Source organism: Cavia porcellus, unplaced genomic scaffold (assembly GCF_034190915.1).
Source record: "Cavia porcellus strain 051 isolate PalLab524CR breed Dunkin Hartley unplaced genomic scaffold, mCavPor4.1 scaffold_6, whole genome shotgun sequence".
NCBI lineage: Eukaryota > Metazoa > Chordata > Mammalia > Rodentia > Caviidae > Cavia > Cavia porcellus.
The window spans coordinates 52,124,779-52,149,080 of NW_026947489.1; the positions used below are offsets into that span (position 1 = coordinate 52,124,779).

The 24,302-nt window shown below is 37.0% G+C and overlaps 1 protein-coding gene across 8 annotated transcripts in view; it reads right to left on the reverse strand.

The window, feature by feature from the left end:
• The window catches only part of Tpk1 (thiamin pyrophosphokinase 1), a 344,321-nt gene that overhangs the window by 75,885 nt on the left and 244,134 nt on the right, over positions 1-24,302 (reverse strand). For 6 of the 8 annotated variants that reach the window (XM_063250665.1, XM_013158945.3, XM_063250660.1 and 3 more), the window contains one exon: positions 21,359-21,470. In XM_063250665.1, the coding sequence (XP_063106735.1) occupies positions 21,359-21,470 (112 nt within the window). Of the gene's footprint in view, positions 1-968; positions 20,404-21,358; positions 21,471-24,302 lie in introns of those variants that run through there. The other 2 variants (XM_063250663.1, XM_063250664.1) reach the window with 2 other exon arrangements.

A 24,302-nucleotide genomic window follows, 5' to 3' on the forward strand; every position in this document is an offset into this window, starting at 1 on the left:
CTGCCCTCCTCATTTGACTGTGTTTGGCAATTCTTTTGATTATTTTTGTCCTCAGGCAAGGCTGCCAAGTCCTTTGCTAAGCTCTGTGCATCCCATAGTTCCTGGTCTCCTCATTCCCAGTTCCAACTCTGCTGCCAAGATCCCCTCACTACCCTGGCATCAAAACAAATGCTCCCATGAAAGAAAGCTACCCTAACAATCAGTGTGCGTGTAAGGCAAGTAGCAATTTGCTCAAAATTCTCTCTTTAAAAAAAGTCAGATGGAATACAGTTTTGAGTCTTATAGTCCTTTTGTTGATAGTGTGCTGCTGGTTGTGCTATCTCTACCTCCTCCCCTTGGCCCTGTTTCTTTTATTTATTCAATTATATGACCATAAAATTTGTCTTTAAGTATGGAAGGACATAAAATACTGAGATTTTAGTGCCAGCTGTTCCCATAATGAAAATTAAAACATCTGATGACTGTGGGAAAGAATTGAGTAGTAATTCTGATAAATATTTTAAATACACCCTATAGTCTACAATCAAATACATGGACTCTTGGAATTCAAACTGCTGTGTCATACAGTTTTAGAGGAGGTAGTTAAATCCTAACCTATATTTTAGAGAAAAAGCGAAGTTTCTAACTTGTAAGAAAAATCGCATCATCCTCTACAAAACTCTTTTCTAACAATGTAATCAGAACCACTTTCCATACCCTCAGGGATCCTAGTATGATTAACCTGTTATCCACTTTCCCAAATCAATGAGACCAATGTGGGTACTTCGAGTAGAATTTCTTGTGATACAATCTAAGTTACTTAAAAAAATTATAAAAGCAAAAGATTCTGGGATTTGTTCTTCTCAGAAGCATAAGGCAAAAGAAGTGAGGCATTAGTAATACTTCAGAACACAGAGAACAAAAGAAATCACTCAGCACCATTCAGCATACTCTCACTCAGGAGGTTCATGCATATTTAAATGAATTAATTTATTTTCTGCAGTTTGCTCTTTAAGAGCTTAAGTGGCCATTTGCTGTTGCTTATTTCAGGATTCTGTGCCCTTGTTCTGAGTCACCAACTTATAGTTTGAGTGCTCCAGGTGTATTTATGCTCCCAAAGTATTTTAAATTACCCATTAGGAAACCCAATTTCCTATTTATAAGACTCAGAAGTGATTTTCCACTGTTAACTTTTTTCTTAATTAAGAATATAGGCCTGAATTCACAGCTAAACTTTTGGTTCTACATTTATTCATTGGCTCAGCATTCTAGAATCTCATCAATACGAGCATCTTATGTAGTCACACAGGATGGGCCACTCTTGGGCTTGTGTGAAATTGACATTTTGGATATCCATAAAAGTGGTCAATCATCATAGCAGTGACTGTGGCTTATTACACTTTGAATCAAGCACATCTGCTATCTCATTTAAACCTTTCTACAGTCTTGTGACATAGTTATTAGTTTCTCTACCATGATTGCAGTGTTAGAGATGAGATAAATGTAGACTTACAGAAGTGAATCACTAGGCAACACATTCAGTAATTAGCAGAACTGGTATTTAAACATCCCTACCTCTTCACACACAATCAGGGAAAAGGGCAAGGGCAATTATACAAAATATTACAATTCGAGTCTACAAGTGACTGAGACATCTAAGAAGTACTTTGAAAATTTAGCAAAATGTAAGTTTACATCTGATTAAAAGGGAAATCTTTAAAATGCAAGTGTTCCTTTGAGCCCATCTAGAAAATGAGGTAGAATTCAGAAAAGTTATGCATTTCAGGCCATCAGGTAAATAATCCTTCCTAGGGCACTGGCTTTGAACTATGGGTGGCTCTGAAAATAATGAATGTAGGACTATGGCAATTTGGTTTTTTTATGGATCAAAATTTGGTGACTACTGCCTGCTCTTGGCTTCCACCAATATGGAAATTTTTCAATATGGAAAATTCCTATATTGAACGAAAAACTCTTTCAGACACTACAGAATTACACTTTAAATATTGAGTTCTGTCAAATGACATCTCAGTCATATTGTTAAGTAGAATGCAAATCTTTGGCAAAACTATGACTTTTTGAGATTCTTTTCATATACTATTTCTGATTCTATCCCATGTGATGCCTCAGGTATGTCTTCTATGTCTTCAGGCTACCTTTCCTCCTAGCAATGCTCTGAACCTGCTTGCATCTCCACATCCTGGTCCAGTGTAGCATCCATTATTCCCATTTTGTCTTGGGAGACAGGAACTAAGAATGTCACTTATAATGATGTAGTTTGAACATGAGGTTTACCAGCCCCAGATTTAAGCTAATCCTTCTTTCCTGATAATCTAATTTTACTACTTGCCATCTAACCATATTCCATTAGAAAGACCTTGGATTTTATCTTAGGGGAAATCCTCTAAGGCATACATAGGAATCTCATTTGGGGATTCCTTTATTTAGCAGTTATATATTCAGTGCTTACTCTGTACAGGAACTATATACCATAGCAGAGGGTGAAATAGGCAAGCTCAAGAATTTAACTTTTAGTAAGAGGAAGACAGACAGTAATTTAATAAAATGATGTCAAATGGCAGTGACTGTAATACAGAAAACAAAAAGGATGCGGTGTTGGAGAATACCTGTTCGGAGGGGAAGGTATGGTGCTAATGTAGAACTGATTATTTGAAGCAGTCCCTCTCAGTCCCTGAACCAATGCCACTGAAGCAGACACTCAATTCATTGTATATGATGCATGAGAAGGTTATGTGGAATGTGGCCATAGTAATCCAGCCAGCAGGAAAGGCATGTACAAAAGCCCAAGGCAGGAACTAAAAGGACAGGGAGACTAGAGTTAAGTTAGAGAAAGGCTGGTACCTAGGCTGGGGAAAAGGGAGTAAGAACTGGAAGGGAATGCAGCTGTTATTCTAAGTAAGAGTCACTGTGCCACATGGAGATTCTTAAAAAAAATACTGAAATAAGAAATTCCATTTAACCTAGTTATTCCTCTTCCAGGTATCTTCCCAAGAGAGGTAAAGGCATCCTATTATGTGACTCATGTGCACCCACATTTACAGCAACACAATGCATAATAACTGATTCTTGGAAGCAGCCTATACGTCAATCAACAGGTGAATGGACAAGAAAATGTGGTGCATATGCACAATGGAGTATTAGTCCACTATAACAAAGGATTTGGTGCATTTGTAGGAAAATGGATAATGTCAAGTGAAGTAAATAAGATACACAGCTTAAATATGGCATGGTTTCTCCTATATGATAAAATCCAAAATATAAATGAAGGGCAAAACAAGAAATAGATAACAGGAAGTCGGGAGATAGCTCTTACTCCAGTGGGAAGGGGAGCAAGGGATGGAGGGAGGGGGAAGACAAGGGAAGGAAGGAGGCGAAGAAAGCAATTGAGGTGTGTCCTGTACAGGTACCAGCTCCTCACAAGGAATGCAAACACACGCACCGCAAACATGGACTAATAAGAAGAAGTGTTCTGGTGCTTTATGTGTAATAATTGAACAAGAGGACTCACTAGGAAGTCACTGCAGGATTTCAAGAGTGATAATAAGATGGCCCAGTAGAAGAGATGAGGAGAAGGGGAGAAGGAGGACTGAGGCTCCAGCCTTTGGACTGAGCAACTGTGACAAGGGGAAAACAGACAGAAGGCCAGGCGGGGGCAGAAATCAGGTTGTTTATTTGATATTCCTGTTAAAGTACACAAGGTTCCTAGAGTACTCAACAATGATGTACTCAATAACAGTTTTAAGTAGTTACTCTTCTTGGTCATAAGAATGAGTCTAAACCAGATGGAGCTTCTACACCATTGGGCGGATTATGTTCCTGGAGCCTCAGAGCAAATGAATAGTCAGGTGGGCTGGAAATACACGTAGGAGAAACAACGGCCTTTAAATGTATTTAAAATTACAGGTCTTGATACAATCAAAGGATGTTACATACATGCATGGAAACCACAGTTCTACAGTTAATATGCACTAAGGAAACACAGTTTATAAGTAAAAGCAAGAAAAGAGGCAGGACAGGCCAAGCAGAGGAGCATTTTGTTTATTTGTTTGCTTTTTTTGTTTACATTATTAGTATTATTTTTGCAGCACCAGACACTGAATCCAGCCACATTTTAAAAAAATTTTTTTTTATTTTGAGCTGGGTGTTAGTAATACCCTGGAAATTGCTGGAAGTTGCTGGAAATTGCAATCACCTGACTCAGTCTCCCAGGATGCTGGGATTATGGGCATGTAACAATCTTTTTAAAAAATATTTTTAATACTAGGTATTTCTTAGACAAAATATTTGGCTTCAATGTGGTATTAAACATACTTATAACATCTTTAGATCATATCCAGACCCCCATTATCTTGTAAAGAATACAATTTTCTTAAAGAGAAGTGAGGCAGGCCCAATATATCTATTGGTTTCTAGGTAAGAGACCTGTGTTAAATTAGAGGATGTTGATGAACAAGTGAGTTCCACTTCCCTCCCCTGAATTTGAGATGGCTTCGGTGAAAGTGCACTTACTGACAACCAATGACTCTCTCCCTTCTTCCATTCCTTCCTCCTTGCCAAAAATAAAACTGAACAGACAACACAGATAATTATGTATTTTGCACTAGAAAACTAAATCATTTACGATGGCTGTAACAACTACCAGCAAATCAGTAACAGCAGCTGGATGTATAATGAGCCATCCATAGGTGAAATGGGAGGGTTCTCATCCTGGCTCTCATCCTCACAGCCCAAAGCTGTACACTGCTGTGAGAGATATTATCTTAACAATGAAATTCCATCTGCCTTCAGGAATTCAAACGAAACATCAATACTACTTACATTCAGTTACAGATTATTATAACAGACTAAGATGCACTATGGCACTTCAGAGCCTCTACTTGGGCTCCCCCTGCCCACACCTGCTAGCCAGGGAGAAATGTGGAACTGTACAATACTTGCTGTTGTTCAAAATACATAGAAAAGTTTTCTTGTTCCTTTTTTTTTTTTTAAACCCACTTTCCTTGATAGGCATTTTAAACTTGCTACACCCTAAATTTAACCCAGAGCCACATCCACTGATGCGGAGACCTGAGCTCTGATAAAGAGTCAGGCCATTTATCACGAGTGCCATCCTCAATAAATGTTTTCACCCTAGTAACTAACTTGACATCGCACATTTCATTCATGACCTCCAGCTGCAAGGTGGAGGTGGGCATACCTGCCTTTAAAGTAACTCTGCCCTCTTAATTTCCTCTTGCAGCCTCTCCTAGGACCCTGACACTCACACACACACACACACACACACACACACACACACACAATTTTACCCAGATTGTCCTCATTCTTTCCATTTCTCTCTAGATATCTAGAGTTTCTTGGCTTCTTTTAATCTTTCAAAATAATTTGACTTCTTTTATCTGGGGCATAGGAGCCTCCTGGATAATGAAACCTCCTATCTAGGTATCTTCCTGGATCACTGACAAAGTTCTCTTCACAAGCTTAATAAATGTGCCGTCACTGTATTGTAAATGTGCACATAACTCCCTTTAACCACGCCGAAGAATGGAAATCTGGCTTCTGTTCTCACTGTGCTACCGCTTTTCTACATTTTCAAAAGTGATCAAAATATCCATTCGTGAAACCCACCCATCTTACCTAGTTCTGCATCTGATCCAACTTACAGATCCCTGTTGCGAGGTGACTTCTTCCTCGGATAACCTGTGCAGTCCTTTCCTCCCCTGCCCTGATCACACTTATGTAACACTGCTAAAGAATGCTCCATAGGAAACAATCAAGCAAGCTGAACTGAACATTGATTTTTCTTTTTGCAAAGTAAATATTATAACCCGATGAACAATGACATACTAATAAGAATCAATTGAGTTAATCTTTGTTTCTACCTGCCCTCAAAGGAGAGGATTTTTGTTACCATTTTCAACATCTAAACGGGGAAACTAAATAAAATGTTTCAGACTTTGACTCATGTTCTGAGCCAGAAACCAGTGAGACCAAAAAAAGCATTGGAGGGAGCAGAGGATTCATCTGAAACTCCAGTCTGCAAAGAGTTAAGGGTTTCTGTCCCTATATGGCCTTCATTACACACACACACACACACACACACACACACACACACACACACACACACACACAAAACTTTTCTTTGGCAATATTCACATTGTATATCACATCACATTAAGTGACGACTTTTGGCAGGCTATGGAAATATTTCTACCAGTAAAAATTAACTTTTCCTTCATTATTCTGATTACTTAAATTTTATGATAAAGAAATCTTACTTTATTACCTTTCTACACTGTGTAACTGACTTTGTCCCATTACAGAATTTATGTGGGCAATATGTATTATTCATTTAATAATGTTTTTAAACACATAAAATATGTATGATATTATGCTAAACAAGTAAGAGGAACCACATATGAGAAATGACAAATTTTATAGACAAATGAATTACAATAAAGGGAAAAAGAAATATGCATAAAGGATAATAACACACACACAATTTTTCTCTCCTTTCCTCTCTCTTTCCTAAGTTGTGTGGCCTACTTGAGGAATTCAAACAAATGAAAAATTGCATTTAGTTGTGAAAGGTTCATGAAGGATGTGATTTAGAATGGTCCTTGAGGAAGGGATGAGGGGAGTATTTTACAGGAGAACACAGTCTATGTTATAGGACTGGAGTCCTTTATGAGGGGGAAATGGCAAGTATGTTTGATCTTAAATGCTTTTAAAAGCGTCCTAGGGAGATGGAACAAATTAGTGCAATTCTACTAGTAGGAATAAAGAATAAAAACTAATTCAGGAGATGGAAAAGATTTCAAATAATTTAGTTCCAAGTGATTCATTTTAAAGAGAGAGAACTGGGTAGTATGGTAGGTAAGAAATGCATGTGTATTTACCTCCATGTTTGCAGGAGCAGCGGATAGGATGAGAAAGCTCCCAGAGTCATCTGTCCTTGGTCACTCTGCTCTGTGAGCTCAGAGTAATGCCCCATGCTGTGCCCAAGCACGGTATCTATCTATAGCGATGATCCTTATTGAATTCCCATAGTTATTTGCAAGTGTAACACAAAGGAGTAGGAAATAAAATTTATATTGTTTTGATTTCCAAAAAACTCAGCGTTTGGTAAATGCAAGTTCAATCAAAATGCCTCAGGTATTTGTATTTTATTTTGCATTTCTATTTTGTATTTCAATTTGTATTTTATTAATACGTCAAATTTAAATTTCCCAAAAGTCATTTTTATTTCATGGAAGACTTGCCACCTGTATACTGCACATAAGTAACTTTCTAAGTGATTAAAAATAAAAAGTAGTCTTCAGTTGTACCTGGGGGGGGGAGCCTTCTTTGATAATATTTTGCTATGAACGTTTTCAAAGGCATCACTATACACAGGAGAAAAATCAGATTTAGGGATAGTTGAGACAAGCTGTTAATGAGCAATTAAAAGTGGCTCGGAAAGTAGATGAGTGGAAAAGGCCGGTGGGACTCCCTAAGAGTGAAACCTTGAGGTTAAACTGAGAACACTACCAAGGATGATGTGGGTGGGCAGTGGGCTGGCTGAGGAACCTGACATTGTGAATGAATCATCGAAGCACCTCACTGACACGGTCAGAGATCCTTGGGCTAGAATCTTGGGTACGTGAGTAACAGTGTAAACTCCCAGTCCCAGCTGTGCTCTGCACTTCTGATAAATGAAAACTTTTAGCAGGTGATGACAGTGATGAACTGGATATAACTGCATTCTTGCTCTACTCCCTGAGTTTGAGGAAGCTGCTCTTTAGGTAATCTCTACTCCTATTTTCTCTTAAAATGTAACAAAATATATTTTATTCTTGTTATGCAAATATTTACTTACAATACTCCACTACAAACTTGGTGAGAGGTACTGAGATACACATGTAAGATCTCTGATATGCCTGCTTCTGTTTTGGTCTGCATACTGGGCAGTTTCCCAGTCTCATTCCCCTTTCTTTTCATTTGGATCTAGTATTCTCCAAGTATTTTCAGCTTTTTAAAAATGTTTCCCCTACTGTGTGAACCACACAGTGGGAAAACCTCCTGGGGAAGGGCAAACAGTGCACGCCATCCCTTCCCAGGTTCCTAAAAGCTGTCCTGGTTTCCGTCTGATTGTTTTCTGATGGGAACATTTGTTGCAACCAGACAGGACATGAAAGAAGACATAAGCCCTCTCCTCCGCACACCCAGCTGCGAGAATATGCAGTGCAGATCCACCCATTTCTTGGTGGCTTTGGCAGCTAGTTTCCAAATGGAAGGAAACCGTGAACATGACTCGCCAATCCTTTTGTCCAGAAGAGAGTCTGTGAGGCCTCCTTGGACCATATGATGAGATGGTGACAGAGAACCTGAGCCACTGTGTCATCTTTCACCATATCACTAGCTGAAGCATGAATTTTTTCCTGCTGCTACATTTCAGGGATAACACAAAATAGGAAATCACACATACAGAAGGAAGTCTTATGTTATACAATAATCTCAAAGATTTATTTTCTCAAGGGGATTAAAGGTTTGTTTTGTTTTTTGTTGGCTGTGTTATTTCAACGTCAGATACCTTTTACCTTTTCTCACTAATTTAATTCTATTCTCATCCCTGGAAGTGAAAAGATTGTGTAGTTCTTTGATGTACTCCATTAGTTTGACAATTTATCCATCTATTATGTAATCTGCATCCATCTATTATGTAATCTGCATGTCCTGAAGTGTATCAAAATATATTTTATTAGTATGCAAATAGCCACTCTATAGCATACTACACTTGGGCACATGTACAAACTCATTAGAAACTTCATTTGGGATAGTCAGATAGTGATAAAAGTCACTGATACTTCTGTATTGGTCTGCATACTGGGTATTTCCCAAAGCTGATCTCCTCTTCATTTAATTACACCTACTGTTCTCCAAATGTTTTCAGCTTTTTTGACCTCTGAACAACAAAGAGGCAATTCACCAACAAGAAATCTGCTCCTAATTTAAACCTCTACAACCAAATAATTGTAGCTGTTAATGTTTTTCTTTTTCATACCTGAATCTCTGAGTACTCCAAAGCCTTGTTTGAATTGTTTATTCTCCATCATCAATGCTAAATATCACTTTTTCCTCCTAAATTCACATTATAAGTCCCTTTAGAACCATGGTGAGTGACCACAGTTAGTTCAAAATCACCTCAGAAATAGGCTATCACTGTGAACCCAAGTACACCGAAAATACATTTGGTAGTGTACGAATACTGGCTTGTGCATTTGTAGTTCAGATACTGTGAAGAAATATCTCAGGTGGTATGTACAGCATGATTTTAATTGCTAAGGTGTTTATTCTGTCTCCTTTCTTTTACCTGTCTATTTGGAGGAGAATTCATTGAGTAAATAGACTGTGAGACAGGTTATCCCAACCTGTTTAGATGTCAGTGACCAATGATGAGTCCATTTTACATATACACTGAGAATTAAGTTTGCAAATAGGAATTTTAGACAGCTCATTTATAGGCTTGGTTTGTTTTCTTATCTATAAAATGGGAACAAAGTACTCGTGCTACATAATAAAAGGCCTGATATTATTTAAATAAAAATGAATTCTGAGAAAAGACAGGGCATGGCAGTGGTAGTGAACCTACGGCTTGTGTGTTATTGTGCTTTTCTTTTAAGACATAAGATATTAATGTAGAATTATTATTTTTTTTGTCTAAACTAAAATCCCAGTACTCAGTTCTAATTGCAGTATTGACCCTGTGCAGTAAATAAGTGGGTTTTTTGTTGTAGTTTGTCACTCAGTTGTTACAAGGTTTGCCATCACTGGGGTATGGGACACATGAAAGAGTTATTCAAACTCCAAAGTATTATTATTTGGGTCCTGCCTTAGTTACTTTTCTCTCCTTGCTGAGACAAAATACCTGATGCCCAACATGAAGGAAGGAGGGTTTATTTAGCTCACAGTTTGTGGAGGTTTCAGTCCGTAATCAGCTGGCTCTCAAGGCAATGTGCTGTGGCAGGGGCAACACTTTGAGGTAGCAGAAGACAGCAAAGACGGCAAGAGCAAAAGAGGGGAAAGTCTTTTTGCCTCCTTTATATTGTAAGCAGGTTACCCTCCCTCCTCACCCCACATAGCGGATGTAGCAATCACAAATCTCCCTGCCCTTCTCTTGCACAGGTCCAGTATATTTCCTCACTCAGTGAAGACTCTGGTTCCCCTGCTGAGGCACTTAAACTTCTATACTTTTCAAGCTGAAAATATGTATTAAACAGAATTTTGAATAGAAAAAGAAGAATTTTCCAGAATAAAATTCTATTCCACGTGCTGCCCCCACAGTAAAAGGTTTATTTACAACACCCCTTGAATCTTTCTGTATAGTTCATATTATCACCCAAGTTATTGCTTTCTTGTCTTGGTGTTTTACGTGGGTGACTGAATGCACAGGGCCAAAACTGAATCAGCAGAAAAATGAAACCTGGAGGAGAGAAAATAGAAAGGGGCTCTTGAGCTTCCACTGAAGTCATTCTCATCAGTCAACCTGCCCACACAAATAGTGGGAAATCAACTCATTTCCACAACGTGGGAGGCAAACCTGAGTTGTACTAGTGCTCCTGAATGTAGGTCAATGAAAAATTGGCGGGCACACAAACTCTCATTTATAATACTCCCTACAAATGCATGTTAATTGTTCTCATATTTAAATGCTGAGAACCAACCATAACAAATGCAAGTTGTCAGACTCCTGGGAGTTTTCTAAAAACAAAATAGGATGACTATGACATAAGGTAAATTATTGTTGGTTCCTTGTGCCCTCAGCAGAATCACAAAAGAGCAAGGACTAAAGAGGAAAAAAAAATCATTCATGTCTGGTTCAAATTCTAAAATACAGAAAACAGAACGGGAGCTGAGATAATGAAATATATATTCAATCCAAGTTTGTAGGCACTTGTATGCCATTAGTCTTAGATGCCTAGCAACATAATGTTTGCTTATGAAAAGAATATTAGACAATTTTTCAGGATGATATAAACTAAAATATAATACTATTCTTCTTTCTATTTTTACCCCAGAGAAATGCTAGCTACTGTTTATCAACCCCAGTTCCCTGAATGTCCACTTCAAGAAAGGTGGGTCATAGGTTGTCAGTGTGTACAATCATTGCTCAATGCTAATATTTAGCACTTAACAAAAATGGAAGCATTGTGGTCTACAGCCACCAAGCAACCAAACTTTTGTTCATAACAAATAAATCTTAATTTATGTCTATCACAGTGTAAGTACATGCATGTGTCAAACATAGTAGACCAACAGTTTGACAGTTTATGTTTATTTAGTAATGTAATTGTTGAGCACTAACTTGATCTTTAAGGTCCTTCTGATTTCTGTGATTCTCATAATATATGTGGCTATAAAATCAGTAAGGAAGAGTCAAATTTTCTACCTTCCATTTTTTCACTATCTTAAGGATACATCTAACTGCTGCCTGGTTTTACTTGGTGTCCCCGTCAGAGTTACTTTTCCCATTCTATCTGATTTCTGTTTTCTGTCCTCCATTCTGAGTTTAGCCAAATGCATGTTCTAACACTTGGGAACCAGGAAGGAAATCAGATCTGTGCAGACCAAATCAACAGCTGCACTCACCTGTTGGTTGTAACCATTCTCTTCCTAGTCATATTTCATCTTTCTAACCTTTCTATATTTCATCTCTTTTTAGCCTTTGAAACTATATTTCCATAAGAGATTTGTAGAGAAGTCAATTTTTATGATATTGGACTAGGCAAAGAAATCTTATGTATGATGCCAAAAGAATAAGTGACGAAAGAGAGAAAAAAAAACATGATTCGGATTTCGTCAAAATTAATTTTTTTACTTCAAAAAATAATGCTTAGAAAGAGCAAAGAGAGCTCAGAGTGGGAATATTTGCAACTCATATCTGATAAGAGATTTGTATTCAGAATTCACAAAGAAGTCTGACATTCAATAATAAAAAGACAAATAATCTAATTTAAAAATGGCCACAGAATCTCGTCCATAAAAGAGATAAAGCACCAATAAGTATTTGAAAAGGAGACCCACATTATTAGTCCTCAGGGAAATATAAATGAAAACTACGCTGAGATACCACTTCACATACATTTGAATGGTTAGAATAAAAAAGAAATCAAATGAATATCAGTGTTTGCAAGGACACAGAGAAGCTGGGACCATCATGATGCTGGTGGGAACATAAAACAGCACAGAGCCTTTAGAAAAGAGTCTAGTAAATAGAGTTAGTCTATGACCCAGAAATTCCACTCCTAGATTTATATCCACAAGAAATGAACACATGTATCTACACATGACCTATACATATGTTCATGGTGGACTGAATAACAGAAAAAAGGTAGAGAAAAATCTAAATGCCCATAATGTATACGTGAACCACACACAGAGAAAAATATTACTTGGCTATAAATATTGATGAATATTTAGGAGTTACTTAGGAATAGTAGGAAAAATTGATAACAACTGATCTGAATTGTTACACCTTATTATCAAGCAGAATGAAAGAAGTCAGTCACAGAAATCCACATATTATATGGTTTAATCTTTTGGAAAGTACAGAGTAGGAAAATGAATAGTGATAGAAATTAGAGAAGCAGTTACTTAGGGTTGAAGGAGAAGGGGAGGCATCATGAAGCGAGAGAGGCCAGCTACAGAAAGGAGTGTACTTGCCTTTCAAATTGATCAATGTGCTCAACACTGTATCTAGAAATGTTTGCACACACCCGTGAATATGGTGAGTATCAATGAATTTTTCATTTTAAATGTTAAATGACTTTATGCTGTATGAATTATATCTCAGTAAAACTGTTAGAAATTGTCATCTCCTTTTAGTTTAGTTTTTCAGTAAGAAAAGAGTATACTGGGTAGATTCATCTAGCTTAACAGCCATGGCCATGCTGGCTGTTTTGTTTTGTTTTAAGATAAGAGTATAACATACAGAGATCTTTGTAACAATTTTCCCAGGGTACAGTATGGAAGAGCTGCTTCTGACCTATCTGATACAGTTGGAAGAAAAGTGGTATTATTTTGTAACACAATATACTACACACGTTTTAAAAAGATCCACAACTTGTTATCCTTTAAATGTCATAGGCAATTACAATTTGGTTTGTCGAAGAATAATTTTAAAGGATAAAGTAATGACTCACATAAATCTAAAAAGAACATGTCAAATATTTTAGTTAAGTCATTAATTAATGACAAAAGTAATAAGTAAAAGAGCTGGTTCAAAGGAGATGGCACAGGACACATAATCTATGAATATCCACAAGGCTGAACTACATTGGTTAATGGACTTAAACTTGGCCACTTCTATCGGATGATATTCCATCTAAATCCATACTGCAAAAGTTGATTTGTTTTACATGAATGAGAATTATTTACTTTATGATCAGCTAGTTATCTTCACAGAGTTGCAAATTAATCAAAGGCAAGAAAGGCTACATTTCCTATAAAATCAGATAACTCTGGAAGGTTTCCTAGATCATAGCTAATAATCCATGGCAAGATACTCAGAAATTTCTTGGTCCATTTTAAAGACTTTTGCAAGTTTTCATGATAGGTGAAAGAGTAATATGTCTGTGCATATAGTTTGATAATTTAAGTTTCTCTAGATTTGATCTGCTAAATTTTATCAGTTTACTACCTTTCTTCTATTATATTTGGTAGTATTTTAAATGTGAATAAAGTAATGATGAACTGTATAATCAATGACATTCAGATGCAATGAAATACAATCATTTCACCAATTTTCCAGTTCAGGATAGTTTTGGGACAGACAACCTCAGCTAACATCTACCTTAAGGAGGACAGAAATTATCACCTTTGATTTCTAAATCATCCACTCATATAAAAAATGTTAACATCATTTTAATTCAATTCAGAATGAATTATTTCTTACTGAAGATTTTTGAAATAAAGGACAATGTCCTTGAATCAGTAGGAAACACTGATATCAGTTTCAAAGTGTGTGTGTGTGTGTGTGTGTGTTTTAAAGAATGGTTCTAGGAAATCTATAATTAAAATAATAGCACAGACCTCTGAAAATACAAAGCACCTCACATAGTACTGGTACTAGCTGATAAGAGGTCACAGCATATGAAGGAATGGCCACATTTGAACTATGGCAGCTGAAAGAGAACCATTTTTTTGAGTTATAATGAGATACTAAGAACATTTCTCACTGAAAAGGCATGATTAGCAAGTGTAATCTCATAGATGCACAAAACGGTCCCTTTCTTAGGTTGGCAGTTAAACATTTTTATAAAGAACTCCTGCAGAAAACCCAGTATCTGTGCTACAGACTACACTTCTGCTCTTCATATACATGGACAATCTTTTCAAACTGGTTTTTATAAGTTTTTCTTTCAAAATTTTTTCACGCAGGTTAGGAGAGTTCATTTAGTTAATGCAAGAGATTATTTCCTTCAGTCATTTTTCTCAAAGTTTCTTTGAATAAACACAAAGCAGGAAAATGAGTACACGGATTTGGTATCACGTTCAGCTTTATAAGTAAGCAGCTTGAGAAAATGGAAAGGAACTGTAACACTTCCCTTAAGGAAAACTATAGAAAAGTGATGTGACCCACAGAATTTTATCTTTTCCTTAATCACTCTTTTTTTTTTTTTTTGCTGTCATCTCCTCTTTTGGGTCTTTTATTTCCTGTGAACAATTATTATCTTCATGTTTTCTCTTGTTTGTTTCAAATTCACTCTAGCAAATTTTTAAAATAACAACTCATTTTATATGAGTATCTTTCACTTACTAATTGGAAGCAAAGGTAAACAGCATTGGACCCTTGAATCCAAGCTTTTAGTGTTTCAATCCCTAATTAGGGAAGTTTGGGCAAATTATCTATTTAGATCTATGAATTATTACTATTTTAATCTGAAAAATGGGGACAACTCAGTCTCACAGACCTACTATAAAGTTTAAAGAATTTTATAAAATATAAAATGGTATATAAATGTCAATATTACGATTGTTCCTTTTTTAAAAGTCAAGAACTGGAAATATCACAGACGTAGAATGCATTACCACTTATGGTGGATTGAGTTTACAAATTAAAGAAATTTATAGGTAATTTTTACATGAAAACTCAGTTGCATAGAAATTACTTGAAGTATCACCCTTTATATCCTAAGTAAATTCATGAAGGAAATCCAATATTGAGTTAGTAATAACCATTGACATAAATTCTTAAATCAAAGAAAATGGCAGAGAAAAGATTGTAAAAGACTGACTAGTTGCAGTAAATTCTTAAACGAATCTATGTCCTAGAAATGTGTGCGGCACAGCATATGGTTGGAGAGGGTGGAGGTAAGGAAGTTGTAAGGAGACAGAAGCCTGTGTGTTGGTTCCTAAAGAAGCAAGAGAGGGTTCCTGGCCTCAGGATGATGATACACCAGGGCTTTCTTTGAAATTTCAAAAATAAATCTCAAATTCAGATTTCTCTAAAACTGAAAATAAGAATCTTGGTATACTTGAAGTAGAATCTTTTTTTACTTATGTTTCTATGAGTCCAAGTTTGATTAGAGATGGTTCAAAATGCAATTGCAGGTTATGGAAAATGTCATCAAAAGCTTGCTATTAACTTTTTCCCACTAAGAGGAATTCCATAGTCTTACTAAACCCAGAAGACTTAAGGAGATGTTGAATATTTCTATATTGCCAATATGGTAACCCATGGTTTCTGAAGTCTTCCTGTTACCAGACTCTAGATATGATAGGTAAAATATCACAAATGTCCTCTAATGAATATGGTAAATTTACAACCAAACAAATGCTCTAGCAGTTACGGGAAAACAAGACATTTGCATGGAGTATGTTAGCTTGTTCCTCTTCAGATAAATGAGAACAAAAATCAAGGCACTAGAGCTCATTAAAGTAAGAGTATCTGTGCTCCATCTTCATAGAAGGGTAGAGTTGTGTATTAGTCTGGGAGGGATGCTATAATGCATCCTATACACTAGGAAGTATATACACGACAGAAATTATCTCACAAAGTTCTGGAGGTGGGGAAATCCAAGATCAATTTCCTGGTAGTTTTGATGTCTGCTGAGGTTCCATTTTTTGATTCACAAGTGGTACCTTCTCATAGTGTCCTCACATGCTGAAACAGGGAAGGAGTCTCTCTCTGTTCTCATTCATAAAACCATAAAACCTCATTCATGATACCACTCATGAAAGCTCTACTCTCAAAATCTAATCAATTCCAAAAGGCGCCACCTCCTAATACTATGAAGTGAGTGGTAATAACACAAACATTCAGAATGCAGCACATAGAGAATAACTGGTTTACTACAAAAGTTTCAGACTAAGAAAATGTACACGCCTTTGCCTGGGCTTTGGTAGATGAAAAAAAAAAAAAGAAAAGAAAAAGAAAAAGACACTTAAACTCTTAGTGGTGTGAATTTATACAAGAAGCATCTTCAAGGAAACCTTCACACCTAGACAGTAAAGTAACCTAAGATTGCTACATCTCAGAGAATTTAGCAGAAACCCACTTAAAATCTTATCTACAAGGATATCTTTATGCAAACACCCTAAATGTTTTCCTGGATAAAATTCAAATTATCAAAAGATGATCAAATGTAAAAAAAGGAAAAAAGTGCTACCATGAATAAAGATAGTATTAAAAAACAGCAGCTCTCAAATGATTCAAAGAAACTTGAATATAATAATTAGATAAGCACCAAGTCATGTTCCACCATATCTATTATCACAGCATGTGCAAATTCTGCCATTTCAAAGAAAGAATCCCACCAATTCAGCCCATGATTATCTCGCTCCACTGAGAAATGGCCTGGTGGAAGGGTCTGACAGAGAAAAGCTCCTCAACTGTGGCAGCCCGGAAACGAGACTGGGGGTTGGGGGTAGCAAGCAACCGGGGTAGCCAATAACACTGCTTTCCCAGGCAGGGGTCACATCCTAACAGGACGTTTAACTATGATAATAGTGCCTTCACGATCCAGTAACTTCCAAAAAGCTCTACCTCTGCACACAGGAGAATTACATTTTACATCTAAAGCATAACACATCTCAACTTCTGATACATAAGATATTCACAGAGAAGGGGAGGTGTGGGCTAGGGCTATAGCTCAGCAGGCACCTGTTTGCATTATGTTCTGAGTTCAATTCCTAGTACATTCCCAACCCCTCCAAAGCATTCGGGGGACTGCTAGAGATACTGAGAAACTGATGGCTTGTATTCCTGTTGCATGCAGTGTTCCAAGTGAACAAGACAAGTTTCATGGCGATACAATAGCTGGATTTGCACAGATGTTTTTTTTTAATCATGAAGGTTATTTTCATGACTCAGTTTCCTAATTAGATACAATACAGAAAAAGAAGGAGATGGAGTCCCGTTACACAGGCTGGTGCACACAGAACTGAATAGTGAAATCTGAATGCATCACAGTGAGTCATTTTTTTTCATGAGTTAGAAACAAGAGTAAGAGCATTCAAGATGTTTTTCAGTATTTATGATCCTTTTATGATCCTGTGTTAAGATCCAATGCATCCACTTCCAGTTTTTAAAAGTTGCAAATGCAACCCTGATTCTTCTTTTAAAAGATTATGATGAGCATTATACTTTTGAAAAGAAATAATGACATCTTGTGAGATGAAGTTAGAGGGTATCATAGAAACCTTACCCTGTAACTCCTTCCTTCTGCACTGTGTTTTGTTTTGTTTTATTTGTTTGTTTTTCTGGAACCCAGAACTGAACTCAGGACCTTGCATTTGCCAGGCAGGTGCTTTTACCACTGAACTAAAACCTGAGCCTGCACTTTGTTACACATAGAAACAAATTGAGAAAGCTTTTTTTTTTGTATTTTCCCTTTTTATCGGTACCAGGGATCGAACTCACGACTGCCTGCTTGCAAGGCAGGCGCTTATGCCGCTGAGCTAAACCACCAGCCCCAAGAAAGCTTTTTTTTTTTTTTTAAAGCTACCATCTCAGTCAATCACTTCTATTTTTACAGTATACAGAAGAAAATTTGATATTAGCAGAAATATGATAATATGCAGAAATCCAAGTGAATCTGTAATTGTATTTGTATAATAATAAAATTGCAATTCCAATAAAAGTTTTGCTGAAATTGTGCATGTGTGTGAATTTATAAAGACTAATAACAAGAAGCCAGGATTAGATATGGAATTTTTTTTCCATACCGGGGATCAAACTCATGACCTCACACTTGCCAGGCAAGCACTTGCACCTCAGCTAAATCCCTGGCCTAGATATGGAAATTTTGAAGGAAAAGGTAGAGTATTCAATTCATCAAATTTCACTATTTATTGTAAAACTTTCATAATTAAGGCAGGAAATATGCAAACTCAGGGAACAGAACAGAGGTTCTAGAAGTGTGCTCATGCATATAAAAACCTCTGGTATACTGCAAATCACTGGAAAAAACGATGAATGATGCTAGAAAATTAAGTAGCAGAAATGAAAAAATGGATATCATAAACAAAATAAATTTTCTAATGAACAAAAATAAATGTTGGATGTACCAAAAATCCTGGAAAAGAAATTTGAAATTAGCATAAAAATACCTTTATGACCAAGGGGAATAGATGGATGACCTAAGACAGAAAAGTTACAGATCTTAAAAGAACAAGACTGACCCACTTATTCCAGTTTAACTCAATAATCTCTGTTCATATAAAAACATTATAGAGAAATTGAAAACTGTTAACAAAGTATTGCCTGGTAAAAGCACGTTAATCACGTTTCAAAGACTTTCTACGAATCAGTAGCCCAAGAAGGCAACAGATGAAAGAAAACAGCAATCCAAAGAAGCTGAGACTGCCATGGCCAAGAACTACAAAATGACAGTGACCACAGAAAAATACCATGTACCTTCAGATGGGCAGACACAATTAAGTCAGGAATGAGTCGGAATATGGAGCAGGGGAACCCTGGCGTTGTCATGGTTGAGGGTACCTAGATACACCTGCGTGCAGGTTAATATGACATATTCAGCAAAGATGTAGGTGTGGTTTATGTATGAGGAGCAATTTGCTCCCGAGTGTTTATATCCTAGTGAACATCTTGAGTAAGACACAAGTCAACAAATGCTCATAGCATATTACAAAGAAATAAAGCACTGAGAATGTAGGTAGCTGCAGTCACATCTGGACTGTTTTACTTCTGGGAGATGAAACATACCACATGTGTCAAAATACCCAGTGAACATTTAAATATTTTTAAGTGATTATCCTAAAAGACAATGTCATTAATTTCCCTTGAAATGCCCCCCTCTTGCTTCAAATACACTCAACCCAGTAGGAAGCAGCTCTGGAAATCCTCTTTTGTGAACTTCTTTCTCAGTTGTGATCTGTATGGTGAATGATGCTCCCCAGCACCATCCAATGGAAAGCCAAGCTCATAACAATAGTGGCGGGTCCTCATCCAGCTGTTTCACTAGTTCTGCCTCAGTGAGACTTTGGGCTCTTCCCAAAGTCAAAATCAGAATGAGAGGTAAACATGCTTAATCCATCATAACATCCTTACAACCACTGTGAAAGAGGACTTGCAAGTCTCTTTCAGAAAGTGGCAAAAGGAATGGGATACGAGTGTTCAAAGCAAGAGGAGGTATTTTAAGGTCGATTAAAGGCATTGTCTTTTACTGTAATAAAATTTTTAAAAAACCATGATATTTTTAATTGCACAAAGTTGATTTTTACTCATTTTCATAAAAATGTAGAGAAAAAAATGATTACTTCAAAAGTCCAAGATTCAGTTATGAACACATAGGTGATAGCACATCGCATTATGCTGGATCAAAACATTACCACGGGTAGGAAATGGTAAGAGTTCTGCTCCCGTCATGCCCAAGGCCCCTTCTCAGGGAAACACTGCTTGACCAGGTTCAGTATGTGCATATTACTATGGCAAACACAGGATGCAAGGACTCTCCTAAGAGCCCAGAGGAACGGTTTTGAATCTTTTATTTCAAGATGAGGATGGTGCAGCTCTTGCCATCCTCCTCTTCCTTCAAGCTCCTACCCTGGTGCAATCCTGGAGGAGTGGTCACCACCGTAGCAGAAGGAAGTCCACCACTTTCTAGAATCTGCCATTGCGAACAATGGGAATTCAGAAAGTAAAACTGTTTGGGTTGAAATGTTTTCAGAAAGCTTCTAATGGGAGCTCACGTCAGTTTCAGCCAACAGCTTCAAAGCCTGTCACATACTTTTGTGCAGTGGAGGAAATCTGTTCTTTCTGTGCTTTCAAGTTCTGATGAGCTCAGTAGACATGCTTCAAAATAGCTCCAGTTTTTCCTAATTGTTTAAGCAGTGGCTCCTGGAAATGATTTAAATAATCTTTTCATCTTTAATATATTTTTCTTTTGAAAATCTAAGTCTTACCTGTTAAAGAAGAATGACAGAGTTTTCATTGGTACAACCTTAGAGGTATTACAATCAGGGTGTGATCCCTCGGCATTCAATCAGAGATCTTTGATTAAGCTACTGTTATTTTTATACTAAAGTTGACTCACCTCATAATGCCTAGTGGAGCTTTTTTTTTTTTTTTGATGAGCATTTAATTCATAAACAGATCTCTCTCACTTTTTGTTCCTTTCAAATCAGACAGGTTTTTAAAAACTAAAATCTAATACAATAAGTAACTATTAGGAAACATTTTAAATTTTAATAACATTAGCTTATCTATGGCATCTCAAGGGTTTCAGTCTGAAAATAAGAACATCAGTTAGAACATGCACTTCTAAAATGTAAAACAGGTTTTGGTATGCAAAGTCATGAAGAAAGTTGGACAGATATGACACCAAAACAATGATCCGTACAGGAAAAACTGGACTTCATTAAGATGAACTTACTTAGTTAATTTAATTTCAGAAAATTAAAATGAAGCCAAGAACACTTAGAAAATATTTGCAAGTCATATATCTGATAAAGGGTATATATCTAGAACATCTGAAGGTCTATTATAACCATGAGAAGCCAATTAGCACATTGAAAAAAGACCAGAATAAAATCTCTAACAAATATATACAAATTCCCACAAGAACAAAATGCTTGACATCTTTAGTTAGCAGGAGGACACAAAACAAAATCACCGGGAGATACCATCTTTATACTCACTGTGGCTGCAAAGAGAACAAAACAAAACTGCAGAGAAACTGGTATACTGGCAGGATTGTAAAATGATGTAGGCACCATGGAAATGGTCTCTCAGTTCCTTCCACAGGTTAAACATGTGCTACCACATGATCCAATGATTTCACTTCTAATATAAGCCAAAGAGGCATAGAAAAAAATAAAAAAAATAACAAAATCTCCTTTCGTGGAGCGGTCTACTCACTGAGGTTCCACTTCAGGCCTGTGGTCGTCACCTGGTTACAAGGCTGTCCAACAGGAACCAGGCCACACCAATCTCCTTCCAGTCCAGTGTTTACATGGAGTTTATGTTTTCCCTGAAGGGAGAAGGAATGACCATTAAGGAAGGGAAAAAGAAAAGGAAGGATATTAAGGTGGCCAGAACACTCAGTGATGTGTACTAGGTGCTGGCCAGGGATCTTCTCGGTTTTTTTTTTTTTTTTTTTTTTTTAATCTTAACAAACCATTTATTTATTAAATGCTGAATAATCCTACAAGTTTGCACTTAACTTGAATCTCACAGCTGTTTCATGGCAGCGTGTTGTTCACTAGTAATTTTACACATGAGAAAAATCAAAGCTTGCAGATATTAAATGTATCCAGGGCCACATGGATGGAGAAGACTCTTTCCTATTCCTGCCAAATCTATGCTAAAGATGTAGCACTAGGTGACACAGCATTCTGGGGTCTTACACACTTGTTTGAATGCATATAAAGCATTGTTTCCCAAGTTAAATCCTCTGATTACCTAGACATCAGATTTCAAGACCTCGGAGTTCAAAATCAACCCTTCCTCCATAGGGAAGGTTCAGGAAAAATGTACCTCTACAGGCAATAGTTTTTATTCTATGAGAAATGGTATGTTTCTTCCAGTCTGATCATAAAAGCATAAAATTTATTATGTTTTCAATCTTTCAGATTATGGGAATGTTAAAATTTAATGGAATGCTCAATCAAGGTGACAATGTTTGTTTTTAAAATAAGATATTTGGATATCCTCCTGCTTCCTCAGAGTAATAAACATCTATCTACTTTTTCTACCATTATTGAGGAATATCGTCTTTATAGAAAGATAACTCAAGTCCTTTGGGAACATGCCAAGGCACACATACGTGCAATAATAGCAGAAAGGTGTTTTTCTTAACTCATAATGCCTTATCTATTCAAAATATGATATATAACCAGAATAAAGTAACTAGGTCTCCTTTGGTAGTCAATTTACCATATCTTTGTACTCAGTGTTGTAGATTTCCAATGTAGGTTTATTGTGCTTTATATAAAATCTCAGGGTAGAAGTGGACTTGTTTTATCTTTTGTTGAAGAACTGCTTTTACTATTAGAAAAACAATTCTCTACATTTTGTATAAATCCCTGAATTTTAACACACATTCATTCAGACTCTTACCAATTACAATGCCTACACATAATTGCAGAATATGTTTTCTATTTTTATTCGAACAATTAATCAGATAGCCATGAGTTCAATTAAAAGGGTCTAAATATAATCCAACACCAGGGATTTTGTTTTTGTTTTTGTTTTGCTTCTTTTTTGGTACTGAGGATTGAACTCATGACTTTCCACCTGCCAGGCAAGTGATTATGCTGCTGACCTAAAGCCCCAGCCCCACCAGGGAATTTTTAAAGGAAATATAAAAGTCATTTTGAATGTGGTGGTCCTCACTGGGAGAGAAGACAGGGAATAGGTATAGACATAGTAAGCAGTGGAATAGATGCACACAGGTGGGTTAAAAGCATGATGGACTCTGAAAGGGGGAATCATAATGTACGTAAGCAGTTGTGGAATGAGACATGAGATAGCCCTTCTCTTTGCCCAACCATAACTTGCTGATTCATGAAACTTCAGGCTAGAGTTAGAGACACAAATAGACTTCATAAAACTGATGGGCACGTGGAAGGCAAAGCAGAAGCTGAAAAGACTGCATATCAGTGACCTCATCATAGCTGGGAACTGGGGTGGCAGGTAAGCAAGGCGTTTTTTGAAGAGCAAAGCTTGTGCTGGGGACTCAAGGATGAGCAAGCTTCAACTCTGCAAAGAAATGAGGCAGGAGTGGTCTGCACACCAAGGGAAAATGTGCCTAAAATCTACCAGGGAGACGAGGAGCATTAGACACCAAATTATGGGCCAAGTATGTAGGGATCTGTGTGTGAAATAAAGAACATTTTTCAGGCAGTGAAACCATTCCATGTGGCACAGAAATGATGAATCTGTGACATCAAGTATTGGTCAAAATCCACTGAATGCACAACACTCAGTAAACCCTACTGTTACTTATGAAAATTAGCTAACAATGTATTGACATTAGTTTATCATCTGCCACAAATGAACTATAGTAAGGCAAGTTAATGGGGCATGCTGCAAGGAGGGGACAGGTATAGAACTGTGTCTAATATGCTCAGTGTTCCATAAACCTAAAAATGCTCCAAAGGAAGTCTATTAATTTTAAATGTGTCTCACAGCGATCATTTTGTTTCTTACTGCTTACGTGGGACCGACTGCAATGAGCTGGTGGGTCCGAAACCTGCACCAGATGAATGGTGCCACATCAGGATGGCATGCAACCGCCTCTCAGCAGCTGTTACCAAGTATCCTGTCATTACTTCTAAAAACAGTTTTTATTTTAAGGCACAAGCTGCCTTTATTCCTTGCTATAAAGATTTCTACTAAATCGATTTAGATGGAATAGCCTGCCACAGAAACCTGAGTTTTGTTTCTTCCTGCATTCTCCAACATAGAAATACTAATCTCTACAGACAGAAATCCTACATACAATACAAACCTCCCAAAGTAGGACACTTCAAATAATTCAGAAATTCTGGAAGCCTCTTCTGTGATGAAACAAGTTGAGGACAGACGCGTTTGCAGAAATTCTGATTTTCTTACAATTAATTTTACTTTCATTAACAAAGCAAGTGGCACTGAGAATGACTTGTTATGGAAGGCACCTCCTGGCCCAGTTTCTGGTTGAAATGCTGTACGTTCAGGGCCCCCACTATTAAGCACTCCATTTTGGGAAGCATTTCTTCCTGTTAACCTGTATCTTCCTGGGAGTGCTGACAGTACAATGCAATGGGACTCAAGGGTTGGTATGCTTGTTGTGCCTGATAACTTTAGTAAAGAATGAAGAAAA